The 11569-nt window shown below is 48.9% G+C and overlaps 1 protein-coding gene across 4 annotated transcripts; it reads right to left on the minus strand.

Moving 5' to 3' along the window:
* Positions 1 to 2454: 2454 nt before the first annotated feature.
* Ift22 (intraflagellar transport 22) lies at positions 2455 to 10885 on the minus strand. 4 transcript variants are annotated; one of them, XM_039089211.2, is made up of 5 exons: positions 10727 to 10885; positions 7134 to 7210; positions 6920 to 7009; positions 6246 to 6330; positions 2455 to 4729 (listed from the first exon to the last, which is right to left on the minus strand). In XM_039089211.2, exons 1-5 carry the CDS (start codon positions 10763 to 10765, stop codon positions 4718 to 4720), a joined length of 303 nt encoding a protein of 100 aa, XP_038945139.1. In that variant the 5' UTR covers positions 10766 to 10885; the 3' UTR covers positions 2455 to 4717. The 4 variants fall into 4 exon arrangements, with proteins under 4 accessions (XP_038945139.1, XP_038945138.1, NP_001011902.1 ...); XM_039089210.2 differs by having other exon boundaries at positions 2455 to 4757; positions 6246 to 6448; NM_001011902.1 differs by having other exon boundaries at positions 4220 to 4729; positions 6246 to 6448; positions 10727 to 10873.
* Positions 10886 to 11569: the final 684 nt, after the last annotated feature.

The raw sequence follows: 11569 nt of genomic DNA on the forward strand, positions 1-11569 counted from the left end.
GCTCAAGGCCAGAGCAAAGGGCATACAGCCATCTAGGAAATGCAAGAGAAGCTGTCCCAGGAACTATGGGAAACGTAGTGCACTGATTACTAGCCAAACCTTTAAGGGGAGAAATTCTTCCTCTTGTATTTTGACCATTCAAACACAGAATTTGCCTTATAAGTACTTAGGGTAAATAGTACGGATAAAGTCCCTTTATAACAGCCTTGGAGCTGTTTCAGACACTGCATTTCCTAAGTGGAACTTTAATAAAGTGGACCAAAGGAACCTATGGTTATTACGTGGTACAGCATAACCTATACGTAAGCGCCTCGGTAGGAAGAAATCTTTTTTTTTTTTTTTTTTGGTTCTTTTTTTCGGAGCTGGGGACCGAACCCAGGGCCTTGCGCTTCCTAGGTAAGCGCTCTACCACTGAGCTAAATCCCCAGCCCCACTGAGCTAAATCCCCAGCCCCAGGAAGAAATCTTAAAAACTACTAACGGCTTGTTTGTTCTAAGTTAACCTTCAACAAGATGTTCACTCCAGGACACAAGTGGAATGCAAGGGCTGGGTATGAGAATCTCCTGCTACACACTGAGAGATGGTAATTAAGGAGACTGGGGGGGTTGGGGATTTAGCTCAGTGGTAGAGCGCTCTAGCAAGCGCAAGGCCCTGGGTTCGGTCCCCAGCTCCGAAAAAAAGAACCAAAAAGAAAAAAGAAAAAAGAAAAAAAAAAAAAACCAAAAAACTATGTAAAGGAGACTGGGATCCCCAGACAATGCCAATCACCTGACCAGAGGGGCAAGGCTGAAGTTTGGATGACTGGTACCCTTTGTTCTATAATCTGCTGGCTAGTCCATGGCATCAGATGCCCTCTTCTGGCCTGTGTGTGTGTGTACAGTCCAGAGATCCATACCACCAGCCTTCCTAAATCACTCTCCCATCTATAGTTTTGAAATACAGTTCCTTACCGAATCTTTAGCTTACCGATTTGCTAAACTGGCTGGCCAGCAAGCCACTGAGATTCTCCTGTCTCTGCCCCCAACCCCAAGGAGTCCCTCGGTGCATGGCTTTTGTGTGTGTTGGGAATCCAAACTCTGCTCCCCAAGCACTTTACTACTAAGCCATCTCTTTTAAAACTCATATTTAATGAAATTCATCAGTTTGGCTAATCGGCTACCAGCAGGTGGTAGGGATCTGTCCATTTCTGAAACTGCAGGTGCCACCAGCCACCATCATGCCAGGCTGCTGTACAATGAGGCTGTGAATCTGAACTCCGGTCCTCAGGCTCTCACAGCGGGTGCTGTATTGACTGAGCCGTCTTCCCAGCTCCCAAAAAATATGTATTCTTGATGTGTAGTTGAAACAGTAGAAACTTAACACAAAACTCTGGTATGATTATAGATGTAGAAGGTGAGGTTCATTTTGATTCATAGGTTGAGAATCTAGGATCTAAGTAGACCTGGGCTGAAGAAAAAGTCCACACCGAGGCTTTGGAAACAAGAGGCATGTTTTCAAAGTCTGTATAAAGAACCAGATAGAGGCCCATAGCTCTGTAGGTAGAGCACTTGGCTAAGAAATGGGGGGTGGTAGTGGCTGCCAGTGAGAAGTGGAGGCAGAAGGATTGGGGATTCAAGGTTATCCTCTGCTACATAGGGAGTTTGAGCTACACCGAACTTGGATGGATGGATGGATGGATGGATGGATGGATAGATAGATAGATAGATAGATAGATAGATAGATAGATAGATAGATAGCCTGGACTGGAATGAACCAAGAGCAGGATGGGTAGGGCTTTTCATTTCAGAGCACCAAGAGCTTTTCCTTTTTTCCATTTTGATGTTATTGTGGTTAGAATTAAGTATGACTAGGTTCATGGAAAATCCCCAGCCAGCTGCAGAAGACTTATACAAATCTGCTGGTCAAGATGAATAATAATATGATACGTCAAGATACCCAATGCGATGACCTGTAAACCTTTCTGAAAAAAACCAACATCCTGCTAACAGATATGACAAACCTGTGACCTTTCTGACATCCTGTCAACATCAGCTGATTCCCTGACCACATGAATATTGTGTCCTCGGCCTGCATAAATGTTTCTTACTTCCCCCCTCCCTCTGTTACCCCTGTTATGGTATAAATTCAGCCTTGGGGAAAAATAAAATTGTCGCCTTGATCAGACTCTTGTCTTGGCGTCCTTCTTCGTGTCTCTTGTCCCCCATTCTCTTCCAGGTAACCCCTGGACCCTTCGCTTACAGGTCTACAAAGTGAGTTCTAGGCCAGCCAGGGTTACAGAGTGAGATCTATCTCATCCCTTCCTCCCCGAAAGAACAAAACCAAACAACTCCCTTGGCTCCTCCAGAGTGAGTATGGCGCTGGTGGTGCTTTGATTTGGACCCAGTAGGTGTCAACTTCGGAATTCTGACCTTCATATCAAGTAGTCTCAGAATGAGACAAGAGATAGAGGTGGAGTTCTTGCTTAATTTGTTTTTATTTTCTGTGTGTCTCTGTGCATACTTGTGAGCATGCTGAGGGGTGTGTGTGGGGGTCAGAGAACAGTCTGCAGGAGTGAGCTCCCCTGCCACTCAGTCCGTCACGTTTGCACACACCTTCACCTGCGCAGCCACCTTACTAGTCTTGCTTGTTACTGTTAGTCATTTCCATCGAGTTACAGGAATGGTAACTGCAGGGAATGCTGAGCCCAATCTTGGAACCTCTGTCACCGTGGATCTCATAGATCCTATTTCTTTTGGTTAGAGACTTCCAGGGTCTCATGTAGCCCAGGTTAGCCTTGAAATTGCTATAAAGTTGAAGGTAACATGATTCTCCAGCTCTCATGTCCTGGCAGCTGTGAGTACAAGCATGTGCCAAGATAACCAGTGTCCTTTTGTATGTGAGTGCATGTGTGTGCACGCATGTGGAGGCCAGAGGAGACAGCCTTGGTAGTTGGTCATTCAGACACATCTATTTCCTATGTGTCTGTGCCTGCCTTCAGGGGCCCACTTCATTTATTAAGTCAAGGTCTCTACCTGATCCCAGAGCTGGTCTATTCCAGCTCGTCTAGGCAGCCAGCCTGCCCTGGGGATTGTGTCTTTGCTTCTCTCATATTGGGATTACAGACAGCCGCCATATTGCCTGACATGAGTTCCGGACTCTGAATCCAGTGCTCAAGCTTGTGTGGCCAATAGACTGATCACTGATCCCTCTCACCAGACCACATTTTTATGTCTGAGAAAAGATCTTCCATGGGCTAGAAGCTCACCGAACAGCATACGCTGGCTGGCCAGCAGGCCCCCAGGATCTGCCTGTCTCTGCCCTGCCCAGTGGTGGGATTGTAAGGACATGCCACAATGCCCAGCTTTTTCATGGGTCTGGGGACTGAACTCAGGTCCTCGTGCTTGCAAGCCACGTGCTCTACCAACGCAGCCATCTCCTAGCCCCTTGTATTCCTTTTTAAAGACACTTTGTATTGATTTTTTTAAATAAGATTGATTTATGTTTATTGTGTTTGTGTGTTGTGTGAATGAGTTGTCCCTTATAGCCTTGGGCTCCTGATTGATGACACAGTTCAGGAGGTTTAAGAGGTGTGACCTTGGGGTTGGGGATTTAGCTCAGTGGTAGAGAGCTTGCCTAGGAAGCGCAAGGCCCTGGGTTCGGTCCCCAGCTCCGAAAAAAAGAACCAAAAAAAAAAAAAAAAAAAAAAAAGGTGTGACCTTGTTTGAGGAGTCATGTCAGCATGCATCTGTAGTTCGGGATGAGCCTCGTTTCCTCTTGCTGCCACACCTCCCTGTCTTGATGGACACTGCCTCTCTGAAACTGTAAGCCTAATAAAGTCTTCTCTGAGTTGTCTTATCAGGGTGTTTATTATAGCAACAGAAACGTGTCTAACGCAGTCTGTGTGAGCATGTGCTGTATGTGGGGAGGTGCCCCGGGACCAGAGGAAGGCTTTGGCTCTCCTGGAACTAGAGTTACAATCATAGCTGCCCAGTGTGGGTGCAGGAGTCTGAACCCAGGACCTCAGCATGAGCTCTTGCCCACAGATCCTTCTCTCCAGGTCAGAGGATTACTCTGTGGGGTCGGATCTCTCCTTCCGCCTTTAAGTGGGTTCTGGGCATTGGGTTTGGGTTGTCAGGCTTGGCAGCAAGTGAACCATCTCACTGTCCCCATTGTTGACTCTCTGACAGCACGTGTTCCCTTTCTGCACTTGGGGACCCCAGAGATCACGCCATCAATCTGCTTTGGGCCACTTCATCCCATTAATCACCAGTAAATAGCTCAACCTGAAAATACAGTACTAGGGCTGCCGGAAGGATATGTTTATGAAGGACAGCTGAGACAGGCAAGCAGGGTGGCTTCTGCAGATGGGATGAGATAAGGGCTCTCTATGTAGCCCAGGCTGGCCTTGAACTCTCAACCTTCCTCCTACCTCAGCCTCTCCAGAGCTAGGATCACAGGCGTGTGCCACCATGCCTGACTCTTCCTGGACCCTTAGCAGATAAGGAACTGCAGCCATAGGAGAAGGGCTTGTCAGCGGCTGGGCGGGACGTCAGCTCTGTCTGGGGGGTCAGCGTCCTTTGGGAGGCAGCGGCACAGGGACATTAGGTGATGATGAGCATCTCCTCACGGTCTCTGCTCTCCGACATGGAGTTGATGATGCTTTTTAAATACTTGATGAACTCCACCCGGACCTCCTCGGGGTCTTCCTCCAGATTTGAGTGCACCAGCTTCAACTTGTTCAAGGGGGGAGCTCCAAAGGGGAAATGAGGCTAATTAGGCTTCAAGAGCGAACAAAGAACACTTTCTAGCTTTGACAAGCCAGGCTTCTGGAACACCGCTTTGCTGCTCCTCTCTCTCCTTTTCTCCCTCCTCCCCTTGCAGGACTCCCAAAGTGCCCCAGGCCTAGAACTCTTGGTCCTCCTGCTTAGTCTCTCCAGCGCTGAGGAGGTTAGACACACGCGCTAGACACATGTGCAGGAATGTGCTAAACTTCTCAAGTCTTAACCTGCTTGACAAAAATGGTTTTAAGAAACTGCCCCTTAGGTGGGTGGTGGTGGTGGTGCACACCTTTAATCCCAGAAATCAGGAAGCAGGCAGGTGGACCTCTGAGTTTGAGGGCGATCTAGTCTACAAAATGAGTTTCAGGACAGTCATGGCTACAGGGAATCTCTGTCTCAAAAAAACAAACAAACAAACAAACAAACAAACAAACAAAAACCCAAACAAAAGGGGTTGGGGATTTAGCTCAGTGGTAGAGCACTTGCCTAGCAAGGGCAAGGCCCTGGGTTTGGTCCCCAGCTCCGAAAAAAAAGAAAACAAAAAGACCTGCCCCCTAAACAAACAAACAAATAAACGAACAACCCTGCCCTCTGCAATAGGAAAAATACCAAAGCAGGCACTGGCAGGTCCTTGTTTTTGACTTTTGTGTGTGTGGTGCTAGAGAAGGAACCCAAAGCTTCTGCATATTGGACAAGTGCTCTGTCACAGAGCTGTATCCTGCCATATCACTCAGGGATTCTAGGCAGGGACTCTCCCACTGAGCCACGCCCCCAGCCCCTCACAGGGGATTCTAGGCGGGCTCTACCACTGACCCACGCCCCCAGCCCCTCATAGGGGATTCTAGACAGGGTCTCTACCACTGAGCCACGCCCCCAGCCCCTCACAGGGGATTCTAGACAGGGGCTCTACCACTGAGCCACGCCCCCATCCCCTCACTGGGGGATTCTAGGCAGGGGCTCTACCACTGAGCCACGCCCCCAGCCCCTCACTGGGGGATTCTAGGCAGGGGCTCTACCACTGAGCCACGCCCCCAGCCCCTCACTGGGGGATTCTAGGCAGGGGCTCTACCACTGAGCCACGCCCCCATCCCCTCACTGGGGGATTCTAGGCAGGGGCTCTACCACTGAGCCACGCCCCCAGCCCCTCACTGGAGGATTCTAGGCAGGGGCTCTCCCACTGAGCCACGCCCCCAGCCCCTCACTGGGGGATTCTAGGCAGGGGCTCTCCCACTGAGCCACGCCCCCAGCGCCTCACAGGGGATTCTAGGCAGGGGCTCTACCACTGAGCCACGCCCCCAGCGCCTCACAGGGGATTCTAGGCAAGTACTTTACTACTAATTCATGCCTCTATGAACACCTGTACACAAGAGGTATAAATACATACATTCAGGCAGACACACACACACACACACACACACACACACACACACACACACAGGCTTCAAACACTGAAGACCAAAGTAAGAGAAGAAAGTCCAGGGTGCTTACACAAAGCCAGGTTGCTCTTGTCTCCTCCAGACCCCGGTTTGTGGTGGGCCACAAGCATGCAGTGACTGTCTTGGAGGAACTGTTGCTGGACAAAACAGGAATACCACATTTCAATTTCCTTTAGGTGGCTTGGGATATCAGCATTGAAGACAATCACCACTCCGTGAGCATCCTTCATCAGGGCTGGCCAGCAGGACTCAAACCTGACATGTGGTAAGGAAGTCAGGAGAGCTGTAGGGCAGGTGTCCTCGCTTCTCAGTGTTCATTATTATTATTGTTGTTGTTATTATTACTATAGCACTAGGGGCTTTACACATACAGTACAAGTGCTCTACCACTGAGCCACGCCCCCCAGCCCCTCCCTGGGGATTCTAGGCAGGTGCTCTACCACTGAGCCATGCCCCCAGCCCCTCCCTGGGGATTCTAGGCAGGGGCTCTACCACTGAGCCACGCCCCCCAGCCCCTCCCTGGGGATTCTAGGCAGGGGCTCTACCACTGAGCCACGCCCCCATCCCCTCACTGGGGGATTCTAGGCAGGGGCTCTACCACTGAGCCACGCCCCCAGCCCTTCCCTGGGGGATTCTAGGCAGGGGCTCTACCACTGAGTCACCCAACCCTGACCCTGCTTTTTGTCAGTCACCTGTCCAAGTGGAGCTATGTGAAAGGAAACTTACTTGGAGTCACCACCACAGTCCCAGAGCTCAAATTCGCAGCCTGTGCCTTTGTTGTTGCTGGTGACATGTGGGTTCTCAAACTCTAGGATCCTGAAAACAAACAGCACAGCAGGCCCCCTGATTAGGAAGTGGCTTTGGAATATGCCCAGCACCCAAGGGAGTGAGTAAATGACGCTTCACAGCTGCTTCAGAGACTCATATGGAGCAGGCTCACCTCACACCTTGTGTTGGGTTGTATTCAGTGATGTCTGAAGATTCAGTCAGAAAGTTGGCGAGCACTGTTTTGCCACTCTGTAAAATCAAGAGCAAATAGAGCCAAGAGAGAAACCACACAGGAGGCCTCACCTACCCTGCATGCTGGCACACACCTGTAACCCTAGCCCTAGGTAGCAAGAAGGTAAGTCCACGTTAGCTTAGACTGCTAGGTGTGGTGAAATAGTGGCCATGAGCCTTGAGATCCCAAGGACAGAGAGCTCTCTGTCTTGCCCTAGCACAATGGGACAGCTTGGACTGGGACCCAGCATGCCTTTCCTTACAGTCTGTCTGGTACTCAGTTATCTGAGAACAGGAAACCAGAATCCAAACAACGCCAGCACTCCAGGTAAGTGTGTGTCCCACCACCCTCCCCTGCTTCTCTCCACAGCATCAGCCAGTCAGTCTGTTACCAATATGACATCACGAGGAGGATCAAGGTCAATGGTGAGACCCAGGTGTTTGTCTCTTGGTTGGCTGGGTCACAAGTCAGCAACCCATTTCTCCTTATGTTAGTAATCATATATCCCATAAAAAGTCAACAGGACAGTAAGATAGCCTTTCAGAGCCTCACCCAAACCATGTTTCTACTCATCCATCTATCAATTCAACCACCCACTCATCCCCCATTCATCCACATATCTACTCAACCACCCAGTCATGCCCATCCATCTACCCACCCATTCCACCATCATCTAACCTTCATCATCCATCCATCCATCATCCATCCATCCATCCATCCACCATCCATATATCTACTCAACTACTCACATCCATCCATCCAGCCATCATCTATCCATCCATCCATCATCCATCCATCCACCTACCCATTATCTACTCAATTACTCCATCCACCCATCACCATCCTTTTCCCATCTTCTCAAGCACCCACTCACCCATCCATCCTCCCACCCACTCACTCCCTCCTCAGAGCTATGACCTGCTTTTCAGATCTTGTCTATGTATTTGCACCGTCCTGTGTATGCCTGGATACTGTGTATGCCTGGATATAAATCAAAGGTCCTCTCTCCTCAGAAGGCAATCTCTTAAGCCTGAGTGAGCCCTGGTAAAACTCTATAGGACAGAAGAAAGGGATGAGGTGTAGGATAAAAGGGAAAGAAAGGGCGGAGAGGTTGAGAAGAGGCAGGAGGATCAGAAGTTCAAGGTCATTCTAAGCTATATGAGATCCTGAGAAACCAGGGGCAAAGCACAGACCTTTCGACAGTTATACTGTCCTCTCAACTGCTTGCTCTGAGGTAAGGACTTGCTATGTAGCGCAGGCTGGGCACCAGCTGTCACTACTCCTGCCTCAGCCTTGAAAGTGATGAAAGTACGTGTGATCACCAGCCCTAGATTTGTGACATATTCTGCAAACTTCCTCCAAACTCAACCACACTCTCCATGTCTTATTTTATTGCATACAACGTTTCACTATGTAGCCCGGCTGGCCTGTAACTCACCGTCCATGAGGCTGAGCCTTAATTAAGATTTACCTGTCCCTGCCTCCTCAGTGCTGGAACTATATGCACGCACCATTATGTCAAGTCTGTGGTTGGGTCTGTGCATGTTGAGTGCCTGTGCCCACAGAGGCCAGAGGTGTCTGTCTCCTGGCACTAGAACCTACAGGTAGCTAGCATGACTAGCATGGGTGCTACAAACCAAACTCAGATCTCCCTGTGAGAGCAGTATGTGTTCTTTTTTTTTTTTTTTTTTTTTTTTGGTTCTTTTTTTTTTTCGGAGCTGGGGACCGAACCCAGGGCCTTGCGCTTCCTAGGTAAGCGCTCTACCACTGAGCTAAATCCCCAGCCCCCAGTATGTGTTCTTAATAACCAGGCTATCTTTCCAGCCCCTCCTTTCTTTCTTTCTTTCTTTCCTTCCTTCCTTCCTTCTTTTCTTTTCTTTCTTTTTTTTTAAAGATTTATTTATTATATAAGTACACTGTAGCTGTCTTCAGACACCAGAAGAGGGCATCAGATCCCATTGCAGATGGTTGTGAGCCACCATGTGGTTGCTGGGAATTGAACTCGGGACTCTGGAAGAGCAGTCGGTGCTCTTATTTTATTTTATTTTTTTTCGGGGCTGGGGACCGAACCCAGGACCTTGCGCTTCCTAGGTAAGCGCTCTACCACTGAGCCAAATCCCCAACCCCGCAGTCGGTGCTCTTAACCACTGAGCTAAATCCCCAACCCCTCAGTCCCTTGTTTCTTTTCAGCTTTCTTCTCGTCCCTGCCCCAGGCTAGCCTCAAAACCACTACATGGTTCACACTGGCCTCAAACTTGTGGCAACCTCCTGCCTGAGTGTCTTGTACGCTGAGGTGATAACCCTGCACAATCCTTTGCTTCTATGCATACTTAGTGACTTCTCCAGATCAAGATTAGAAATTTCTCTGACAGGTTTCACGTATCCCAGACTGGCTTCAGACTTACTGTTGTAGCAGGGGGTGTGGCCTTGAACTGTCTCTACCTTCCAAACACTGGAACTGAGGTAGGTGTTACCATGAAGGTTTTATGTGGTGAAGAGGATTGAACCCAGGGATTCCTGTGTGCCAGGCAAACATTCTACCATCCAGCTACATCCCCAGCCTCCTAATTTAAGATTAAAAATATATCTTTGCCCTATAGTCACTTATGAATGAGACGTTCTCATGTTTGGTCCATGGGCCAACCTCAGATGAAAAGTTTTTATTAAAATACTTTTTTAATTAAAAGTATTATTAAGAGTTTCTGTGTACAAAATCTGAATGCATACATTCTTCCCAACCTACTTAGGAACCATAACTAGGGTGTTCAGGGCATGGTGACACAGCCTATGGTCCCAGTACTTGGGAGGCTGAAGTAGGTGGATCTTGAATTCAAGGCCAGTCCCAGCCATGTAGCAAGACATGGTCACCAAATATCAAAACCTAACATAAGCTAATCTTCTGAGCTGGGACCCATGGATTTGAACTTTAACAAACCATCTGGGTGATTCACGAATTAATCTTCTATCTATCTATCTATCTATCTATCTATCTATCTATCTATCTATCTAATTTTGTTATTCGAGACCTCTCACATTGCAGCCCAGGCAGTCCCAGAACTCAGTATGTAGCTCAGGTTGGCCTTAAACTTGTGATCATACTCCTCCCTCTGCCTCCTGAGTCCTGGTATTATTACAGGCATGGGGTGCTACGCCCAGCTTCCTTCTACAGTTAATTTATGTGTACGCTTAGTTTTGGCCCATCTGAACTTTAACTTGGTGTATAGTGTGAATCACACATATAGTGATTCCCTCATATCAATAGCCACTTGCTCCAAGTCCCTATATTGAAAACAATCTAGTTTTCTAATCCCATAGACATATTCCTTTTGCAGGGAAGGTTCCGAGGGGGAGTCATGAGGCGCCCCTCATTCCCGCTGGCCTTAAGACTGGGTACTACTACTTGGATGGGGTGAACTGGATAAAGGCCTGGCAGCTCCGCTGGTCAGGAGCGTGAGCTGCCGCCCTCAGCTGGCACCAAGCTGCACCTCCAGGGAACAACCCCAGTTCTAGGGAGCCCCTGAACCCTGGCTCACCTCGCAAGGACCCACGAAGAGGATCTTAGCCTTCAGCATCGCTGTCCGTTAACAAGAACCGGCAGAAGCCCACCGCCAAAGCGCGCTAAGCTCCCTGCCGCGTCTGCCAGTATGGGTCACACACTCTGATTGGCTGATCGGTTTCCACGGCGACCGGGAACAGCTGCGCAGAAGCCCAGGAAACTCCGCCAGTTCCGGGAGTCTGAAAGGTGGGCCTAGGATGGAAGCTGAGGAGGACCAAAAGAAAAAACGCAAAGCTGAGCCTGCTGAAAAGGGTGGAAGAGTCAGGCTCTAATCTGCTTTATTTCTCCCGGTCTTCCTGAACGCTCCATAGATTAAGAGATCTGATAAATTTGGCTGGAAAACAGGACCGTGATTTTATTTTCCTTTTATTTCCGCGGGTGGTTGCTGGAGACTGAACTCAGGTGTTCATAAATTCTAGGCAAGCACTCTGCCAAGTCCAACTAACTCGCTAGGTTAGACCTGCTGGCCTCAAACTCAGATATCCACCTGCCTCTGCCTCCCAACTTTAAAACCATTAAAGGCACGTTCCACCACTCTTGACCTTCAACTTTTTTTTTTCAATTTAAAAGGCTAACGTCTCTCTCTCTCTCTCTCTCTCTCTCTCTCTCTCTCTCTCTCTCTCGGTGTGTGTGTGTGTGTGTGTGTGTGTGTGTGTGTGTGTGTGTGTGTGTGTGTGTTTGCCATGGCACACGTGTGAAGATCAGAGGAAGAGCCATAGGACTCAGTTCTCTCCTCCCACCATAAGGGTCTTAGGATCCATTTCAGGCTTGATGGTAAGGGCCTTTACCCGGTGAACCGCTTTCCAGTCTCGTCATTGTT

This window comes from Rattus norvegicus, chromosome 12 (genome assembly GCF_036323735.1).
Source record: "Rattus norvegicus strain BN/NHsdMcwi chromosome 12, GRCr8, whole genome shotgun sequence".
NCBI classification, from domain to species: Eukaryota; Metazoa; Chordata; class Mammalia; order Rodentia; family Muridae; genus Rattus; species Rattus norvegicus.